General features: G+C 34.1%; 4 protein-coding genes across 5 annotated transcripts in view; 2 read left to right on the top strand and 2 right to left on the bottom strand.

Annotated features, from left to right (window-relative positions):
* The first annotated feature begins 47 nt into the window (after positions 1–47).
* Positions 48–401, top strand: LOC115884818 (coiled-coil-helix-coiled-coil-helix domain-containing protein 1). Its single transcript, XM_030903517.1, has one exon. The coding sequence runs from the start codon at positions 48–50 to the stop codon at positions 399–401; it is 354 nt and encodes a 117-aa protein (XP_030759377.1).
* A 33-nt stretch (positions 402–434) lies between these two features.
* On the bottom strand, positions 435–2,023 carry LOC115884928 (BRCA1-associated RING domain protein 1-like). The gene is made up of 2 exons (XM_030903649.1): positions 1,441–2,023; positions 435–1,391 (listed from the first exon to the last, which is right to left on the bottom strand). The coding sequence occupies exons 1-2, from the start codon at positions 1,990–1,992 to the stop codon at positions 456–458; spliced, it is 1,488 nt and encodes a 495-aa protein (XP_030759509.1). The 5' UTR covers positions 1,993–2,023; the 3' UTR covers positions 435–455.
* Positions 2,024–2,144: 121 nt separating this feature from the next.
* On the bottom strand, positions 2,145–3,389 carry LOC115884934 (protein SEC13 homolog). Its single transcript, XM_030903656.1, has 3 exons — positions 2,932–3,389; positions 2,627–2,880; positions 2,145–2,571 (listed from the first exon to the last, which is right to left on the bottom strand). The coding sequence occupies exons 1-3, from the start codon at positions 3,296–3,298 to the stop codon at positions 2,266–2,268; spliced, it is 927 nt and encodes a 308-aa protein (XP_030759516.1). The 5' UTR covers positions 3,299–3,389; the 3' UTR covers positions 2,145–2,265.
* Positions 3,390–3,818: 429 nt separating this feature from the next.
* Positions 3,819–21,200, top strand: part of LOC115884943 (ubiquitin carboxyl-terminal hydrolase 34) — a 32,563-nt gene continuing 15,181 nt past the window's right edge. The window contains exons 1-30 of one of the 2 annotated variants that reach the window (XM_030903664.1): positions 3,819–3,987; positions 4,079–4,175; positions 4,237–4,763; positions 4,829–4,963; positions 5,025–5,133; positions 5,928–6,355; positions 6,413–6,506; positions 8,256–8,423; positions 8,494–8,760; positions 10,194–10,380; positions 10,449–10,620; positions 11,170–11,330; positions 11,401–11,611; positions 11,672–11,830; positions 11,890–12,007; positions 12,700–13,028; positions 13,088–13,298; positions 13,415–13,566; positions 13,631–13,774; positions 13,970–14,218; positions 14,313–14,606; positions 15,173–15,447; positions 15,714–15,817; positions 15,884–16,138; positions 16,474–16,720; positions 17,208–17,645; positions 18,940–19,155; positions 19,867–20,070; positions 20,190–20,340; positions 20,515–20,746. In XM_030903664.1, coding sequence (XP_030759524.1) covers positions 3,945–3,987; positions 4,079–4,175; positions 4,237–4,763; positions 4,829–4,963; positions 5,025–5,133; positions 5,928–6,355; positions 6,413–6,506; positions 8,256–8,423; positions 8,494–8,760; positions 10,194–10,380; positions 10,449–10,620; positions 11,170–11,330; positions 11,401–11,611; positions 11,672–11,830; positions 11,890–12,007; positions 12,700–13,028; positions 13,088–13,298; positions 13,415–13,566; positions 13,631–13,774; positions 13,970–14,218; positions 14,313–14,606; positions 15,173–15,447; positions 15,714–15,817; positions 15,884–16,138; positions 16,474–16,720; positions 17,208–17,645; positions 18,940–19,155; positions 19,867–20,070; positions 20,190–20,340; positions 20,515–20,746 — 6,377 coding nt within the window. In that variant the 5' untranslated portion in view covers positions 3,819–3,944. The remainder of the gene's footprint in view (positions 3,988–4,078; positions 4,176–4,236; positions 4,764–4,828; positions 4,964–5,024; positions 5,134–5,927; positions 6,356–6,412; positions 6,507–8,255; positions 8,424–8,493; positions 8,761–10,193; positions 10,381–10,448; positions 10,621–11,169; positions 11,331–11,400; positions 11,612–11,671; positions 11,831–11,889; positions 12,008–12,699; positions 13,029–13,087; positions 13,299–13,414; positions 13,567–13,630; positions 13,775–13,969; positions 14,219–14,312; positions 14,607–15,172; positions 15,448–15,713; positions 15,818–15,883; positions 16,139–16,473; positions 16,721–17,207; positions 17,646–18,939; positions 19,156–19,866; positions 20,071–20,189; positions 20,341–20,514; positions 20,747–21,200) is intronic. The other variant, XM_030903665.1, reaches the window with a different exon arrangement.

The following is a 21,200-nucleotide window of genomic DNA, read 5'->3' as shown; positions in this document are numbered from 1 at the left end:
TACTTATTAACCTCAAAACTTTTAATCGAAGTTATTTTTTCGACAAAATGAGGATTTTTTCTGCGTTAATGTTAAAAAGGAACGTCCGTCAGGACAATGTACCTTTTCAAGACATACTCCCGTTAAAACTGAAGAAGAGGGTATCAGGAAAAGCCACCAAAGGATCCGAAGTATGCTGTTTGCACGAAATGTCCATCCTCTTTGCTTGTTTTAAGGCGAACGATTTTAACCAGAGTATGTGCTCCAAAGAAATCGAATCTTTCCAGAAATGCTACACGAAATTCTCCAGCGACAGGGATAAGCAACGTGCCAGAGACGCCCAAAAGTTTTTAACACCTGGCGAGAAGAATTTGACCTCCAAACAATTAAATATACTGTTAAAAAGGTATCCTGACGCATAGAATTAGTATTTATCCTGTAAATAAACTGTAGAATTACTTAATATATACTTTTATTTAGTCACAAATATCGTGGTTTATAATACAATCAATCAACCATTTTGAGGTACGATGCTGTAACTCTGGCATATTGTACTTCAAGTCTGGAACATTATTTTCAGCATAAATAATAAAATTACAACACCAATAAGCCTTGGAGGATTTAGAAGCAAAGAAAGGATGTACTTGATCACTCTCGCAAGTTCTCAAGGCAGGGGCTCGATGTAGCACATGTCCGTCACCCGCCTTGATTAATTTGGTCAAATATTCTTTGTCAACTTTCAAATGGTACACTTGAACAGGCGTTAGATGATCTTCAATGAAGAAATTGACACCTTCAAATAATTTGGGATGCCTTAAACATGTACTAATCATAGATTTTCGGATTCCTCTATTAAGATCATCGTTTCCAGTTAAAAAAACATAATTCGGAATATCCAGAAAGTAGTTTCCATCAATAAAATCATCAATTGATTCTTGTGTAATGAATTGCAGGCCTTCTAGCATTGCTTGGAGAATTTTAAATGATACTTTATGAGTTTTTTTAATTGCAATATGCGTAATTTTTTTGATCGGGTCCATTTTATTTACTAAAGTTATTTTTTTAGACCCTACCAGCTTGTTTTTATATTCTTCATCGATACTGTGGGCATATACATGTATATTACTAGGCAAATATACTTCGTACAGTACATTTATAGGGCTGTCGTTGTAGGATTCTAAGACTTCTTTAACTTCATCTTTTGTAGTACAGTTTGCTGGTTTCAGTCCACTGTATTCGACCATATCTCTATCAGCTCCATATTTAAGAAGCAGTTTAACCAAATCAATTTTATCCAATGACGCTGCTTTGTGTAAAGGTGTTGCATAATCTGAGCCAGGAATGTTTATAAGACAACCATTTTTAAGTAAAAATTCAACAACCTCAACATTTCCACTTTGTATAGCTTCATGCTGCAAGATATTACAGTATTATTTAATTATAACTAGTAGTCATACCTACCAATGGTGTCCAGCCAGCATAATCTTTTGCATTTATGTCTATTTTCTGTTTCAAAAGATTCTGTATTTCATTCAACTTAAATTTCTTACAAGCCAAATGCAACTTGGTTTCACCTTTTGAATTTTTCTTAATGGAGAATATATCTGTATAATTCACGTGATACTGCTTCCCGTTATGTTCAAATATATTATTGTCATGTTTAGATACATGTGTAGTTTTTTCGGGCAAGTTTTTTGCATTTGCTATATTTTGGTCTGATTTTTTTGGTTTAACGTTACTTTTCTGAATGTTTTGAAGAAGTTCACGTAAGTCTTTAAGTGGTTCTTCAGTCTGTCTTGCCACATTTTCAGTTTTAACATCTTGGGGCCCAAAAAATCCTTTACATTGAGGACATCTACTCCTTCCAGTGTAATTCTTGATGCATTTCTCGCAAAAATAGTGTCCGCACATGATAATACGAATAGGATTTTTGCATTTCTCGTTACACAACGTACAAGCAAGAGATTCGTCAAGATTTTTTAATAATTGCAATATTTTTTCGGAAATATCCATTATTATTTACTATTTAAACATTTAACCTCAATTTTTTCGGATTTGGCGCTCGCATGAAGTTAGCCACCAATTACTCCTGTGAAATGTAGTTAAAATGTTTAAGAAAATCATGTAATCTATGGTTCCAGGTTCAAGGATACAAAATTTAATTTTTGGAAAATATTTGTTTATTTTTAAAAATTACGAAAGCATAATACATTATTTTAACTCCTAACAAAAGAAATAATATATAAATGAATTTTTACAACATTGAATCTAAATAAAAGTAAGTTTTTAATTGTTTATGTGGCCTTGTCCTTTGGATACATCGCTAATACACTGCCAAACACCTTCAGTGTTCTGGGACCAAAGCGTTATCTTATTATCACCCCCTGAGACAGCCAGAATATTTCCATTCAAAGACCAACTGACGTTCCAAACTACATCATCAAACAAATGCAATATCGTAGAGTTCCATGTAATACAATCGTTTGATGTCCATATTACAACTCTTCTGTCTTGTGAACAGGAGGCTATAGTATGACGGCTCAGGCCTACAGAGGGAGACCAGGCAACATCACGCACCCAGTCTGAATGAACCTAGAAAATAATCATTAAAAATATCAAGAATATTTCAAGAAAACGATAATCAAACCTCCAATTTGTTTTCTTCGACCCATCGATCACCATCTTCCCTCCAAATTTTAACTAAGTTATCACAACCACCTGAAACAAGCCTTCTAACAAGGGGCTGTTGTTCATTTTCGTTGCCGTTAAACAGAGGGGTTGTTGCAGGAGCCCAACTAACTGAATTACATCCAATAGCGTGGGCGTTTTGGATTTTTTTAGCATCCCATGTATTTGTCTCGGGAGTGTAGGTTAAAATTGAAATAGAGCCATCACTACTGCCTAAAATTGATTTGTTTAAAAGAGATTTGTGAGAATATGTTAGATACTTACCGCAAGCTAAAATTAGGCCTAGTTCTGAGGGCGCAAACTGTACAGAATTGACGCTGGAATCGTGATTGGAGTACTCATAGTATTTGCCCCATTTTCTGTTGGTCTCCTTCCATATTATGACTTTGCGGTCGTAAGAACAGGAAGCTAACAAGTTACCGAACTTGGGGTGACTCCAGGCGATCTGCCAAACGGGTCCAAAGTGCCCTTTAAGCTCATCTAATAAGGTGGAGGCCCCGTTTTTGATATCGTAAACTTTGACGCTGTTATCCGACGAACAGGTGGCTAATTTGAGGCCGTAGTAATCCACCTCGGCGTCGTGGATCATGTCCTCGTGACCCGTATCCACGGAATTTATTATTGACACCATTTTCAGAGGTTTTTCTTAAAAATTATAAACAATATACAAGACAGACGTTAGGAATAAGGTTAGGATTTCAAGGTGACGTGTACAGATTTGACATTACAAAGACTGCGTTCTTGACTTATTCAAAATAAAGGCTTATTTTTAGTTTTTCTTTGAATATTAGCTACTTAGTAATAATCCTAAATTATTCTGAATAAAACTGAGGCCTTTTAGCGAAGAAACAACTTAAAAAATTAGCTAATAATCCTTAAAAAACATTTATTTGTTTGTATTGCATAATCCTAGAACACAGTAGTGCAGTAGATAATTTAAAATAGAAAAAGTAATTTAAAATAATATAGACATAAATTTTGTAAGATACTTTTAAATATGTTTTTTTAGATGCATTTCTTGTATTGTTTAGGGTATTGCAACAATTATAAATTAATTATATTCTTCAATTTTTTAATTTAAAATTACGTCGGGCTTTGACAGATCGCCAAAATAATCTGTGGTCAAATATCAATTTTCAATATGGCTGTTTTGTTTGTCATTATTCTTCGCGATCCAAAAACTTGAGCGATATTTAAAGGGCCAGTAACATAGAATCCGCAAAAAATCAGTTAAACTGCAATGAAAGAGTCCTGATCGAGGCTCGGACTGATCAAACATGTGCGAAGTATGCGCGGATTTTGTGCAATTGCTTGTTTCTTGTAAGTCTACCGAAATTTAAAGATCCAACAACATATACATACGTTTTATCTATCGTATTTTTATACATACAAAACTTCTTACTGCTTTTAGACGAGGCACAAGTCTGTAGAGAGACGACGGAACAACCCACTTTAACCAAGGATGATGTGGATACAACTTTTGTGTACGTCCAGACATGGCCAGCAAGGTAACATCTTTATTTTCTACACTTCTTTGATAATCATGACAAAAATACGTGTTTATTTTAGACAGTGCATGTGTTGCTACAGAGATCCCAAGAATCTGGAAAGATTCAGCTACTTAACACAGGGTCTAATTTTTATGGCAGTATCCCAGTTAAAACAGTTAGTAGATAAATGCTCTGAATCCGAGAATAATGGAGATAAAAAGGAAGAACTGGTTAAAAAAGCCCCAGAAAAGCCAAAAGAAGGTGAAAAGGAAGGCCAGCAGAACCAGGAAGATGAGAAAGAGAATGCTGAAGTGATAGAACGCGATAAACTTCTTATTTTAGTTTCAAAAATTTTCTTATTGAATTTTCCTCTGTATGTAGCCTTTAAGCATACTATTCAGTCGAAGGTGGATGATTTGACACAGCAAGAGATGGCGAATTTGAACTTGTTTTGTGACCTGCACGATTCAGAAATACCAATTTATTTATTAAAGAATGTCAGTTGGTTTTGTAAAATAGGAGGTTTACTGGCAATGACGAATTGCTTTACGCATCTATCTCCAGAAATGCTGCCAGTTTCCACTGCCCATGCAATGATTTCTGTTGGTGAGATGATATTTTTTATTGATCTTGAATTAAACATATTAATACCATTAAAAAAATTATTCTAGTTTGTAATTTAAAATTGTGGATGAACTATAAGAGTATGGTGACAATGTTAGTACCTTTAAGATCGTGTGTTTTAAGATATATGTGTAAGTTGTCAGACCAAGATCTAAGAACACCTACAATTAAGAGTATGGCAGGTACTGTATTCTACATAATCTTGTGTGAGTTTTTTAAAAATGTTTTTAAACAATTTTTTAGAGTTCATGTGGAATGCTATTAAAGATCCTTTAGACTCTCCAGTGGCATTTGATCTTGACGGTTTGGATTTGGCATTCAAGTATTTCACATCCAGTACTTTAACAATGAGGTTCATGATTTTTTTAAGTTACCACAAAAAAGTTTGCAACAAATTGGGTATATTTGTTCTTATTGAGCACTGAATTTTATTTTATAATTAATTTTATGCAAGGTGTACAAATCTGGAAAGACATTGACACATGCATTTAAATTATTGCTTAGATTATTGTGAATTTATACATGTTTGTTTGAACTACTTGGATGTTTCTCGGGCTTTTCTGATGATATTTTATGTTATTTCTTGTTTATTTTTTAATTGGTTTTATGCAAAGTATGTAAATCTGGAAAGATATTGTGTCAGGATTTTAATTATAAAGAGATTAATTGTGAATCTGTTCATATGTGTAGGTTTGAACTATTTGTGTAAAGTTAAAAGAGAAATAACGTTGGGTTTTTATTAGCTTAAAATCACTGAATATAGAGACTTATCAAGGAGTCTTATACTATTTTAATATGCGCGCATTAGAAATAGGATCGGCGGCAGGAAATGCCACACAATTTTTTTACAGTAACAGTCAATTTTGACAGTTTTACTTGGCACGTTCCAATTTGATTTGAATTTCTGCAGATTTAGAGGTTTTTTTCTGAGATTATATATAGAGAGATATATATTTTTCCTAAGCATTTACGTCTTTGTTTGGAAATATTTTTAGGCTCCGACTACTAGCGTGACGTCAGACGTAGGCAGTGTATTGTTTCAATATATTTTTTATGCTCAATAACTCAATGAAAAAATCCACTTTTTTGCAAACTTTGTAGAGATTACTATAAAAAAACAACGTTTTTATTTAAATATTTTTTTAGACTGGCTGGAATTACACAGATAAACAACCAGATAGGCGTTTTAGCTGAAATATGCGTCGGAGAAACCCTCCCTGACGCCGAAGCTGTCCCAAGACACATGGCAGACTGGCTCATAAACAACAATATAATTTCCCACATTTTCGGCCCCAATCTCCACGTGGAAGTGATCAAACAGAGCCACATCATCTTGAATTTCTTGGCCATGGAGGGTAGAATCACTTGCGAGCATATGGACGTTATCTGGGCAGCTGCGCAGCTGAAACACTGCGCAAAACCCGTGCACGACTTGCTTCCAGGTCTTGTTAAACACCTTGCAGCTGCTCCGACGTTGCACTTGTACAATTTGCTGACGAAATTGGAGCCGAAAGAACATACGGAACAGACCCTCTACCTGGCCAGTGCTTTGATCAAGTCTGTGTGGTCAAGAGGTACGAGTAGTTCAAATGACTGGAATACGTTAATTTTAACTATTTTTGTTTATATAGGAGGGGCTGCTCCAGAGGTGGGACTGATCAATGTAGCGGCGTCTAGTGCTGGAATTACGCTGCATAAATGTACAGCTACATCGTCAGAAAATAGGTTAGTGCTATACAGTTATAAACCTATTAATATTGCTACAATAATATAATATTGGTACATATTAATGGTACATTCGAAATACTGTTAATTAGCGTCGGCATATTTGAACTACTCTTACTGTTGTTCGGTACATTTTAACTATTCTTAATTTGGGTCCGTTACATTCAAAATACCTTTGAATAAAAAGATTAAGGAGGGGGTATAATGCTATCCATGTATTCATGCATGATAGATGTAGATGGGGACCTAGAATGGGAATCCCTGATAGTTCTGTTTGATGATTCATTTGAATTTGATTTGAAATTCTGGGGATTTGTTTGTTTTCACTGAGCTTATTTTATGTTATTTATTATTTATTCTACAACTGGTAGTTGTTTAGAGGTAGTAAATTTAGACGATTTTTTTTGTGTCTGAATTTAAATTAACAGTGACACTATTGCGATTTATCGAAAAAGACTGTAATATAGTTAGTTGTGTAGTAATAACTTTCCACTATTAAGTGACTATCAATCATTTATGAAATTCTCTTAGAATTAACTCACAAAACATCCCCCTTTAGAACTTTTTCTTTTTATGGCCATAAGCGGGAGTAAAAGACCAACCGCCCGAATAAACACTAGAGGCGCCACCGGTCATCAAATGGTGTAAAAATTGCGATCTAATTTTGATACAAGGGGTCGCGCTTAACTTTTTCAATTTTAATTCAATATTCATTGTTTTCAAACTATATTATTAGACTTTGTTGTATTTTGTGAATGTATAAATGTTTTCTTAGTATAATGTAGTTGTAAAAAGTTGCATTATAGTAATTTAAATTATATTACATACATATTTAAGATTAAAATGTTATGACACATATGTCAGTTGTAAATCATGTTAAAATGTTAAAATTTACAAGTTATAATTAGATATTTTATATTATTTCAACAACAAACACATAATAGTACAGCGTAATGTTGATATACAGGTCCAAAACAAAAAGTGCCGTTATATTTTTCAGTTTTCGTTGTCAGCCCCGGAAGTTTCAGTGATTTTAATGTTGTCGGATATTTTTATTTGTGAAATAGAAATATTGCGTTAGGATTACAAAACTAAAAGTGGAAGTTTTATTCCAATGTAAGTAAGCGTTTGTCCATTTTATATTTTACTTTTTTCATACCTACGACAAATATACATATATTGAAATTTGATAATTCGTTTTATTTAAAAAATATTAGAAAACAAGCTTGTAATCCTGTAATTGACATATTTGTTATGTAATATATTCCATTTAAATGTAATATATTACTTTTCAATTAAAAAAATGTAAAATTTGAAAAATATATTAAAAATATATACAGGCATTAATTAAAATTTTTTGAGTGCGAACAAACACGAGAGGCGCTTTATTATTTACTTTCATTTCTTAACATGATAGACGAAGTTCTAAAGGGGTATGTTTTGTGAATTAACTAATTTTTTTTTCTTGCATTTTCGCTTTTATTTACTAATTGCCAAAATAATTAGGATATGTCAATTTGACTGACGTGCTTCAGTAGCGTATCTTCTCGCATATCTGATGTACGTGTTATTACATAATTATTATTACTTGTAATCTTCCTTGCTCTTTTTATTCAAAGGAAATACAGTTAATTTAGGTTCGGTGTATTTGAACTACCGTTGCTGTTCTTCGGTACATTTGAACTACTTTTAATATAGGACATGCATGTAAATAACTAAGTGGTTTTTAAACGTTTTAAACTTGATTAGTGTTTCTTTGGACGCCAGTAACTCGGAAGAGGAGCACGGCGACAGCACGGGGCACTCGGAAAGCCACAAATCGGACAGCGAGGAAATCGACGCCGTCGAAATAGAGGAGGAAGACCACGGTCAGATTGTTGTCGATAACAGTGGGCCCCCTCCATGCAAGCTAGCACGGTATTCGTAATCGTTTCTACAATATTTTGACTTTTTAATTGTTTTTCTAAGTTGAAAATTCGTTTTTTAGCAAGCAGTTGATCGAAAGGGTTCATTGTCAGGGCACCAATAGTAGTACCGACACGGAGATCGATGGAGTACCGCTGAAGACGTCACCGACTCCAGAGAAAATGAAGTGGCCTCAGGCAGTCAAGAGTAAAAGCGACAGAAAAGCTCATGTCAGGAAGAAAATACTGTCTGCTATAAATGTTATGCCCGAGGGAGTGGAGAATATCGCTTCTAGTAGTAGTCAAGACGAGGCTGATACAGAGGACAGTCCTACCAAGATGAGAAAAAGGTAAAATAAAAGGTTTTGCAGCCTGACTTTTTTTAGTGATTTAGATTATTGGTCAGAGCTGTGTATTTCACATTTTTTACCAATTTTTGTCAATCCTAAAATGATTATTAAAATAACAGTTCCTCCATTAGTCAACATCTTAGATAAATAATATACAGGGTGTCCCAGAAATAAGTGCAAATATTTTAAGGGGTTTTAGATCTGGCCAAAAGAAACATTTTTTCTCTTTACCGTTTTTCAAATAAATCCAAAATAACTGAGTTATTTTACTTTGAAAATTTCCAAAAAAAATCATTTTTTGCTAAAATTTTGATTTTTTCCGGATTTTCTTTCATGTAAATTTAAGTCACTAACCTATGTTGCCATATTATCAAGAAATTATGTTTTTTAACTTAAAATTTAAAAAAATTCCAAAATTTTTTTCAAAAAAATCCAAATTTTCAAATTTTTTTTTTACAAAAAATACCTCATGGGCGTGTTTCTGAGGCCGAAATATACTACCAGTCAAAATATTTGCACTTATTTTTGGGACACCCTGTATATGAATAGACTAAACTTTCTGTACAAAAATAAGGTACCTAAGTTATATGAACCAAGTGTACGCAGAAAAAAGCTATTTTATCATTTATTTAAAAAAAAAAAATATGCCCTTAAGTGATGTCAGTTTTTATCGTATGGGTTACAAAATGCGCCTCGAAAAAATCGTGTCTATGATTTATATGGTCTAATGTTCTTGGTATGTTCTTAAAGCTCTTTTATTTAATTTGATTGATAAGGATACTGGTTTATTATTGAATAAAGACTAAATAAGACTATTACTACGCCCTGAAGTGACATCATTTTTTATTATGTTGGTTACAAAATAATGTCTTGAAAAAGTGTGTCTATTACAGATTCAGTGTGTCTTCAGAAGATTCTTGGTATGTTCTTTAGGCTCTTTTATTTAATTTAATTAACAATTTACTGGTTTATATCGCGTAAAAATTAAATAAGACCAATACAATGTCATGAAGTAGTGTCAGTTTTTCTCATGTTGGTTACAAAATATATCTCAGAAAATTGTATCTGTGTTTTCTATAATCTAAGGTTCCCAGTTTGTTCTTTAGATTTTTTTCTTTAATTTAAAAACCAAGTAAGACTAATACTATGCCCTGAAATGACGTCATTTTTATCATGTTTACGAAATATGTATCGAAAAATCGCGTCTATGTTTTATATGGTCTAAGGTTCCTAGTAGAGAAATAAACAAACGGTTTGTTTACTTCTAGCTTGTAATATGTTGGGTCAAAACAAATCAGTGTACATGTTTAGTCTATTTTTTATCAACGCCTATGACGGAATCTGGTCTATGTATCCTCTTACTGGGCAGAATATATTTCAATTGTGCCACAGTTTCTTGACAAGTTTTTCAAACATTTTTCTTTTTTTTTTAGGAGAAAATTTTTGAGGAAAGCTAGAGTAAAACGACAAAAAGGCAACAACCACAAACGAGCCATGGGGCGTTTGACAGGCATAGAAACACTAAGCGAAGTTGAAGTAGACAGTGACCACGAAATCAAAGCGCTAAAGAGCCACTCAACTCAGGAAGGCATCATGTTGCCGGCCGAAATAAACACTTTGGTTAGTTTTGTACCAGATTTTACTATATTTTTTTATTATAATTGTTTTTTTTAAATGGTGAAAAATAGGTGCAGACTAGTTTAAAACCAAACATATACTTGGAGGAAAGTTCTTCATGCAGTGAGCTGGGTAAAGAAGAACACATGGCACAGGCTGCAGCTTGCGGTAACTACATCACTCTTCATTCTACTGGAGGACATATTTTGGAGATGCTTAGTGGCGAAGAGGCTGAAATAGAAGGTAATTTATTGCTTAAGAACGTGATTTGGGTGATATCGCAGAATATGTACAGTTTTTTTTAATTCAGGATTTTTAAAAGTATTTTTTAAAGCATTTTATTGGTCATGAAATTGCTCAATTCTCTAATAAAAAATCAGATTTGTTGTGGACTTTTGGCACGCCCTGTAGATTTTATTCTTTTTGGATTCTACATACAAATAGCATATTGTTTTATTAGGAGTAAAAAATGACACTTTTCCTGGCGAGGCTGTACGTTTGACATACAGGAGTCATTTTTACTCCGAATGGAACATGCTATTTTTTTTCAAACGCCACAAATAATTTTTAAACAATTTCAAACTTTTCAAATAATATAAAAAGATTTAAAAGTAATACCTTGTATTGTTGAATTTGACACTTTATGTCAGTTTAATAATGATCGAAAAAAAAACGATGTCAGAGTTGGCATGGAATGGAGATCGCTGTCATTTTCCATCGAATGTCATCGATTGTTATTTCGAAAGCAAATTAACGTCGTTTTTTATTTAATTATACTGTATTTTGGTTTAGGTGATGCTGAGGGTAGTTATTCCTCTCGGATGAGTAACAAATCCGAAAAAAACATGGCGGACTTTGACGGAGAAGACTCTGTATGTGAGGAGGAGTTAGCCCAACTTACTGAGAATCATCCTAACCTCAATCTCCACATAATAGCACACACTCCCGAAAAAGTACGTTTGGTTCATTTGAACTACCCATTGAAAACTGACTATTTCTGACTATTTTAAATTTCTTTTCTAGTCTCCTTCAGTAAGAATGATCGATCCACGGTTGTCAGCTTGTTTTAAACCTGACAACGTGTGTCAACCTGGCAACACTCTTCTCTGGGATCTACTACAAGATGACAAAATCTGTCAACTCGGTGAAGGTTTGGCAGTGGAAGCAGAAAAAACGTTATGCAACCTGATTTGCTTTATGCCAGATAAGGAAATCAGAATGAAATTTATTGAAGGTAGTTAATTTTTTTATACAATATTATTTTTATATGTTTAATTATATTGTTTTTTTTCAGGATGTTTAAACAACCTTGCCAACAACGTTTCAGTGATAGTTTCCTTGAGGATGTTGCCAAAACTGTTGACATCTTTCAGGGGTTTAGAGATGCATCACGTGACTTCTTGGGCCGAACGTCAGCATCACATGATGACTCATTTCTTTAATAATCTCAAAGGTTTTATTGAATATTTAATTAAATGTATTTTTATGCGTATATTTCTTAATTTTTTTTAGCATACACTGCCAATCCTGAAAAATCTATACCATTGTACAGTCATCAGATGCAAGTGCAAGTTAGGCTGCATTTTTTATCAGCCGTTTTTTCGCCTATGGTGTCGCCAAATAATTTTAAGTAAGCTGTATAAATTATTTTTATATATACAGAGTTATTCACCTCATTCCACACAGAGTATTGTAGCCACACAATTAGATTTTCAGAAATTGTGAGTGATGGGATCGATGGAGGACTACTAAAGTTATAATTTAAAATTATCTTTAAAAAGTACAGAGTGTCCCAAATAAATAAAAAATATCAAGGTGTATTTTTTTAAATGGAACACTCTGTATACTATTACATTTTTAGTTTCTGCGATTAAAATAAAGATAAATTTGATTAAGTTCCTTTTTTTTTACATTTCTCTAGGCGTATTTAAGTTTTTAAAATCAAGTATCGTACAGAAGTTTTTCTATTTACTAAATTTTGTGTTGCAATAATAAAAATAATACTACCTTATGCAGAGTGCTTAAAAATTTATATTAAATAATTACTAGCTTTAAACGGCAATATCTTGTTTAATTTAAATGGAACATCCTGTGTATTTTACTTGAATCAGATGCACAATTTAATTGTCTATCAAATTGTATTAAACCATTTCTTACCTATCTTTTCAAGTTTTCGTAGAAAATGCATTTTCTTATAATTTAGACCTCATTTATAAATATACCCATGAAATCAAGACTCTAAACTTTCAAGACCTTATTTAGCTTCAATTCTACTAAAATTACATTTCAAAATTGCACTGCAAAATACTATATTTCTTTCAGGTTAAGTATAGACCAAGTAGACACTTTGTGGCAGTGTCTAGCCCACGATCCCGAGTGTTCAGACGAACTATTCAGCTGGCTTCTGTCCCAAACCAAGACAAACGAACTACACGCCTTAAGAGTGGACGCCTTGAGAAGACTCTACCTTCATCATCTCCCTAGTTTACCTCCAGCGAAGTTCAGCATGATCTGCCTGAGTCTGTTTCAGCATCTTTGCAGCCTGCATCACTTGATGACAGCAAATATGGATACTGATGACGGGGATAAAGAGAACAGAAACGTTGGAATGGATCACATGTGGAAAATAGCTCTAAGGGCTAATAATACAGGTGAAATACGTCGAGTAGTTCAAATGTATTCAAGAAAAAAATGTAATATATTTTTACAGATGTCAGTATGGCAGCTATCCAGTACATAAACAGCTTTTATATGGGTCAGAACCTTCAAAATGAAAGTCAGTTCGTGGATCAGTGCATGACGCATTTAAAAGAAGCATCGGAAGATCTACTTTCAAATCACGGCACTGAGGAAAGTTCTTTGTTGTGTATACAGAGGGCGCTTTTGTTGATGAAGACGCACATCGAAACATTCAGACGAAGGTATGTTTGGTATTTTTCAATTGTATGGTATTTTGGCGTCATTTCGGTGCTAAAAAATGTACCCTTGTTATTCAATATGATTTATTTGAACTACTTGCTTTTTTTAACCTATAAAGATACGCTTATCATCTGAGAAAATGGGCTTTGGAAGGCAAAGGTATTGAAAGTCATTCTGCAGCCATAGGTGAAAGATCGAGTACACCAATCAGAATCGTGGTACAGTCTGGTAGCTGTTCTGAGCGGTGTATCTTAGAAATGATGGTTTCAGGTACATACAGAGTGTCCCAAAAAGAGTTATGTATTTTTTATTGTTTTTTTTTTGTGGTTTATAGACTATGTAGCTGACTTGAGGGCTGAAATAGTAAAATGGTGGGAAGGTATCCAGAAAATTAAGGCACAGGAAGAGGGTATGGATGGTGGAACAAGTGGATCAACTGGAAAACGGCCGGATACATGGATACGGATAATTACTCAAGGTAATGAAGGATTAAATTAAAAAATCTGAACGATTGAATTTATTATATAGGGTGAGTCTTAAATAAGTGCAAATATTTTTAGGGTTAGTAAAATTCGACTCAGGAAACACGTCTATGAGGGTTTTTCGCGAATTTTTTTTAATTTTTAGTTAAATTTTATTCTAGTTTGGTTTTGTATTTTGACATATTTTTCAGGCCAGGAACTGTCTATAGAGTGTGACGAAAAAACTCTGCAAGAAATGGGTTTTAAAGATAACCAAATCACGTACATCTCCGTGGGTATGTCCAGGAATATGAAGAAACGGGAATTTTTGGATGCTCCTTCAATGCAAGCTGCGCCACCCAGAGACTGCCTTCCCGCTTTGTTATTGTTGCAGCCAAACTACTTTGAACAGTTGTTCTTGCTAATGCATACCCTGAGTTCCATGAAGATCATAGTGAAAGGTATGGTATATACAGGGTGTTTTATTATAATTATTTATTTATCAAGGGGATTATAAGGGTGTAAATTACGGAGATTTTTTCTTCTTTTCTACAGGGGGTAGAGTAATTCCTCACACGAAAGCCCAGGTTCTTAGCAGACGCGTCTGGGACATTTTGAGCCTGATGCCCACCAGTCCCAAACTACTTCAAGGTTTCCAACGGCTCGACATTCCTCTCCCCGAGCTCCTGGACCCGTCCAGCGCTCAGAAACTTATGTATTCCCTGTATATCGTCGAATCTCTGTCCGTTAGAAACCAGGCTAAGTATGGGGATGACGAGGAAGAGTCTTGGACCAGGAAGTTCATAGAATGTGGAGGTTTGAGGCACTTGTATGACGTATTTATGTCAGGTGAGTCTTTTTATAAATTACTCTTAGGTTATGTTAACTTTTTAGACGTTCTGTATAGTCTTTAAGTTGAGATTTTTTTTTGAAGGCTATGTTTTAAATAAATTTAGATATGTCTGCAAACTTCTTCATTTTTGATTTGATAGTCGCTTCAATGGCTACTGCGACGCGTTTTTTTAGATTGTTTCGTATTTTACTATTGTTCAAATGAACTACTTTTCAAAGGAGTGCTTCAACGAGAGAATGCATTGTAGTGACAGTTGTTTTCTGTCATTGTAATTCAAATTACATTGATAGACTATGTAGATTATATTTTCTGATATTTTTTGGACGTCATCTGTCAAAACTATTTTTTTTAAATAGACTTGTGTATTTTTTCTCCAAATTGAAGTTATTTTTGATAACTTTTTCATATCAATTTTAAATAAACGAGATACGGGATTCTAAGGGGCTAGTTCCGTTCAAAAATTATCCTCTGTTGTCCTTAGAGTGGCTACTATGAAAACGTTTTTTTCTCGATTATAACGATATATTTTACTATTGTTCAAATGAACTACTTTCTTCTAAAGGAGTGCTTCAACGTGACGGTGGAGATGGTAGCGACTGGCAACAAGACTGCCTGGCCTCTTTACTGAAACTTTTGTGCCACCTTGGCGTGGATCCACTGCCTCAAGAAGCCAGACCGTCCAGGAACGACAAGATCATCATTCCAAGCCTGAACGAAGCAATGCTTTCCATGGTGGACGTTAAAACCACCATGCCCAAGCTTACAAGCATCCTGAAAGAAGCATCGATGCCTAAGGATCCAAATCATTATAAAACTGGCTTTTGGGGAAGAGCACAGGTAGGCAAAGAATTTTTATTTCACCTATATTACTTAATATATTAAAAATAACCGTCTGTCTTGTTTCTCTATGCAATAATTTAATTGGGTTGTCATTAATTGTGGGACTATTTAATATATAATGGGTTGCTAGACTGGAACTTTGCTGGAGATTATTAATAAATAGATTTTATATGTTCTTTAATTCTTACATGTATCTAAATTTCTACCTGTTTAGCCTATGTATATACATCTAGTTCTATATGATTATTAGAAAATTCTCTTAGGTTGTTCACTATGCTATGGCTCTTTTGGTATCATGGCTACACTGTAGCGAAGAAGCTAGACAAAGGCTTTTTGAGTCAGAGGATTTCTCGATTTGGTTGCAGAGGTAACATAACCATTTCCTCAAAAAAATCCTCAAAAATAACCCTGGGGTTTTTTTTATAATTTTTAGGTTAGTTTTGGAAGATCCAGAACCAGCTGTACGTCGTGAAGTATGCTCAGCCATCTACCGGCTTTGTTTGGGTATTTCAGAGAACGGCGAACCAATGGAAAGCAATTTGGTGGCTCCGATGTTGGCTCAGTTGCTCATTTATTTAGATAAAGCCGAAAGTATGAGGCCTCAAAAGTTCGAAACTATGCAACCACCTGAAGAGGGCAAGGAACCTTATGGGCCGGCTTGTAGGGACTATTTTTGGCTGGTGTCTAGGTAAAGTATTGTATTTTTTGAGCTAACATATTCCAAAGAGATGTAAACAAACCGTTTTTGTTTAATAAAATCTAGGGCTTGGTCTCGCGAAAATTATTATCGATAGTCATTCCCCAGCTTTTGACGCAGTTTTTTTTTTCGAGCGTATGGTTTTATGCCAGATTTTTATCTTGAAGGTTTATTTGAACTACTACAGTGGCTACCAAAATATTTTCTAGTTTTATCGATTTCAAATTATTTTTTGTAACTCCTGTTTTTATATACTTTTGTGACCTTTTTTAATAGTGATTGTTTAAAATTTCGTACTGATTCTTACTGTTTTATTCATTTTTTAGGTTGGTAGACAGTCTTTCGGATGATTTAGTCAAAGAAAGCATAGAAGAGCCTCAGAATTGCGTGATTGATATCAACGAATTGACGTCAAAAATCGCCCAGTCTGTTTTGACAAGGGATTTTTTGGAAACACGTCATAGAACGGTTGAAGACGATGGTTTAATAGGACTACTCAACCTTCTAACTAATTTGTTGAAGCATAGACCACCGTTTCAGACTGGTAAAGGAGGACAAGAATTGTTAACTGAGGTAAAAAGATTTTTTTATGTTTTTTGGTTTGGTTTGGTTTGGTTGGAGTTTGACCCTTAAAGCACACTCATAAGATTTTTTACGAAAAAAAATTAAAAATCTAATGTTTCTTGATATTTTTATGGTAATTAAAAATGGTAATTAAATAAAAAATACCGTTATCTGGCAGCATGATATTTCTATATATCTATATATATATTCTATATATCTACGGCGGCGGTATATTTTTTTATATTTAGGAACAACAGCCACATACTTGAAAAAATTACGTTGTTTGGCGGTATTCATGTTACTAAATATGTAAAATCGTGTAACGGCGGTATTTGTGGGTTGTTTATACCGCCGGCAATTTTGCCACTTTGCATAAAAAATACAAAATAAAACAAAAAACAATGTAAATATATTTTTTTGTCCAGATCTACCACACTTATAGATCTCTGTACTCGTATTCCTTGAATTAAACCTGTTTTTTCTTTATTTCTTCAAGGTTTTCGAGTTCTTATTCGCCCTACCCAACCCAAAACTGCGCCACGTCCCCAAATGCAAATCCCCAAGGTCACGCACTGCAGCCTTCGACCTTTTGGTCGAACTAGTCAAGGGATCCCCCGAAAACTACGCCATCCTCCACGAAAAACTCCTTAAACAGCACCAGCCAGGCCCCAATTCACCATATCCCTGGGACTACTGGCCCCACGAGGACGGCAGATCAGAGTGCGGTTACGTCGGACTGACAAACTTGGGTGCCACGTGCTACATGGCCTCTTGCATGCAGCACTTGTACATGATGCCTCAGGCGAGGGCTTCTATACTGGGCGCTAGCACTGAGCACTCCAAGCACGAGCCTACATTGAAGGAACTCCAAAGGATGTTCGCTTATTTGTTGGAGAGCGAAAGGAAGGCGTACAATCCTAGAAGTTTTTGCAAGGTGAGTTAAATCGCTGTGTTTGTCATTGTAATTTCAAAGTAATTCGTTCTATTTTACAAAGAAATAAGTTGACACAATTTGAATGCAAAGCAGGAAATTATATTTAAAATTTTAGTGACAAGTGACTAATTATTACTTTAAAATAATATTATGACAAATAGTTATTTTTTATACAAGACGATAAAATGGTATTTTATCTCTAGTTTTCTAGTTTTTATCACAGATTATACAGATTATAATCTTTGTTTTTTCTTTATTATTTTTCGTGGTTCCAATTTTCGGAATCGGGCACTAGTTAGGTGACTAGTTCGCGCACATAGCACGCCTCTAAAATTGTGCACAGCGCCTGACCGGCACAGTTATTAGAGAGATATCGGAAAACCGAATAGCGTCATCCAGTATTTACGCGTACCTCATCATGGTTACGATATGCGCGAGTCAACGCAACACCCGCTAATAACGTTACCGCCTGACGTAATTTGCGGATCAATTACACCAAGCGCTCTTTCTAAATAACCTCTGATAACGTTTAAAAATTGCTTAAATGAGCATGTGTTTTAGATTATGTTTGAACTGTTTTGAATTATTGCTTTAGTTTTATTAGGTAATTTGATATTTAAGTAGCTGGGATTAGTTTTAATTAAATAAATATGGCCCAAAATATGGATTCCACCTCTTTCAATACTAAAGAACCTATAAAGAGTCTTAGGTTTACAGCAGATGACGACTTAGCCCTTCTAAGAGAATTTGTTGCTTGTTGTCCTAAACCCATTGGCAGACGTTGAACAATAAAGCACTGGAAATAAGCACTTTAGCCCTTTAGTTTTAAAATACCTAGTAAACAAAACAATTTCAAAGTTTTAAATTCAAAGTTAGGTTAAGTTTAAACAGCGGACGCAACGCGATCAGAATTCTTTCCGATCCGATAACTATAAATGAAGAGAGTTAATACCACCTCACGTAAAGGAAATAACACCTGGTCTTATTAACGTCCATGCACGCTATTCGGTTTAGCGATATCTCTCTATTACGCTGTTTATTGTTATTTTACGCGAGTTTATTTTTGCGCACAGGAAATTTGACTCGTTTGCACATCGTCATAAAAAACAATTTTCGTACCACGAATTAGGGACAAGATTTTTATCTGTATACTTATAGGATACCTAATCTGTGGTACTATTTTATCTACTATTTTTGATAGATATAAGGCAATTTTAACAGTTGCTATGGAAAAAAAACTATAATACTAATGGTTACCGTGGTGTAGCATAATATTAATTATATTTTTTTACAGGTATACACGATGGACCACCAACCTTTGAACACAGCCGAACAAAAGGACATGGCCGAATTTTTCATAGATTTAGTGAGTAAGTTAGAGGAAATGACGCCGCCACTGAAGGAAATCGTCAAAAAACTCTTCTGTGGTGTCATAAGCAACAACGTGGTCTCATTGGACTGCGATCACGTGAGCAGAACACTGGAGGAATTTTATACTGTTCGATGTCAGGTACGTTTAAATTACTCTAAAATAAAAGCTTTGAATAAAAAGATAATGATATCCATGTATTCATGGGTAGGGATCTTTGACAGTGCTGTTTGATGATTCATTTGACACATTTGAATTTGATTTGAAATTTTGTGGATTTTTCAGTCTTTGCTGAGCTTATTATTTTATGTTATTTATTCTACAACTGGTAGTTCTTTAGAGGTAGTAAATCTAGAAGGATTTTTTTTGTGGAAGAACCTAAATCTCAGTCAAAAATTGAGAGAAATAATGGAATAACTTTTCACTAGGAAGTTACTATAATATAATATACCTACATACGTGTAGTAAACCGATCATTTATGAAATTCACTTAAAATTAACTAATTATATATTTTTTCTTGCATTTTTGTTTTTATTTACTACTTTAAAAATAAATAAAGCTAAATTAAAGAATTTTCATACGTCAATTTGATTTACCTGCTTCAGTAGCGTATCGGATGTTTGTGTTAATAAATAATTATTATAAATTATCTATTTTTATTAGAATTATATATTTTAATAACTACCAACATTTATTGACAGCGTAAAATATAACAACAAATTATTGAGTCTACCCCACTTCTACCCTACATCATATTTTTACACTTTTTGAATAAAATTAGAACGGCACTGATAAACCAGAATTTAAGTCGGTCATTTTGAATATTATTTAAAAAAATTATGTCTTTCTAGGTTGCAGATATGAGAAATCTATATGAGTCACTAGATGAAGTGACAGTGAAAGACACGTTAGAAGGAGATAATATGTATACTTGCTCTCAATGTGGAAAAAAAGTTAGAGCTGAAAAAAGAGCATGCTTCAAACAACTGCCTCATATCCTGTGCTTCAACACCATGCGATATACGTTCAACATGCTTACAATGCTCAAAGAGAAGGTACGGATAAGTTGACTTATTGACATGGTCTTGTAATAATATTCTGGTACATTTGAACTAATCCATGTGATTAGTCCAGGGTGTGTTTTTTATTCCCTCTGTATATTTTATTTCTTTAGGTAAATACACATTTTTCATTTCCACTAAGACTGAACATGGCCGGTTATGTTGAAAAAACTTTAATGCCTCAACACTACCAAGAAGAAAAATTGAAAGACCTTGAAAGTGAACAGTACGAATATGATTTGATTGGCGTGACAGTTCATACAGGTTTGTCATTATTCTAAAATCGAAAACAAAACGGCGTCAAAAATTTCTAGAGCTTGACCTCGCCAAAATTATCATCGATTGTTGTTCCCCAGCTATCTTTGACGCCGTTTTTTTTGCTCATATGTTACCTGAGTTTTTAATTTGTTTTTTTATATGTCATATAAAAAAATATAGGTACGGCTGATGGAGGACATTACTATAGTTTTATAAAAGATAGAACAGCGGGATCGAGGGATAAATGGTTCCTTTTTAATGACGCAGAGGTGAAACCTTTTGACCCTAATCAGATAGCTGCCGAATGTTTCGGGGGTGAAATGACTAGCAAGACTTATGACAGCGTGACGGATAAGTTCATGGACTTCAGTTTCGAGAAGACCAACAGCGCCTACATGTTATTTTATGAAAGGTTGTTAGAGTTATTTTTAGATCTAGGGTCGGTCAAATATAATATAATTTTTTTCACTTTATACTCTGAAACAAAGGGTTGGTAGAGACCTCAAAAAAAAATTTCTCTCCACGTATGAGCTTTTAATTTTAATAGGAAGGTTCTCCGCCTTTCAGTTTTCTATTTTTTTCCTTATTATTAGAAAAAAAATCATATCTGGGTATCTGCTATTTGGAAAAAATATCTCGTCCCATATATTTGTAGGAAATTGAATTCTCTACAAAAAAAGTCTTTTACAATTTTTTTGTAAACCTCACCGTTCGAAAGTTATTAAAGGTTCAAGTTTGATTATTTTAAGGCACTTTTCTTTTTTTATGAATTTTATAACACGTTAACAAAAAATCATTGATACGCGCAGCTGATGGTTTTGTAGGAAATTAACTGCTCTACAAAAATTGTTTCTTATGATTAGTCG

Source organism: Sitophilus oryzae, unplaced genomic scaffold, assembly GCF_002938485.1.
Source record: "Sitophilus oryzae breed Bouriz unplaced genomic scaffold, Soryzae_2.0 scaffold_358_pilon_pilon, whole genome shotgun sequence".
In the NCBI taxonomy this organism is placed as follows: Eukaryota; Metazoa; Arthropoda; class Insecta; order Coleoptera; family Curculionidae; genus Sitophilus; species Sitophilus oryzae.
This window is presented reverse-complemented; position numbering and strand designations above follow the sequence as displayed.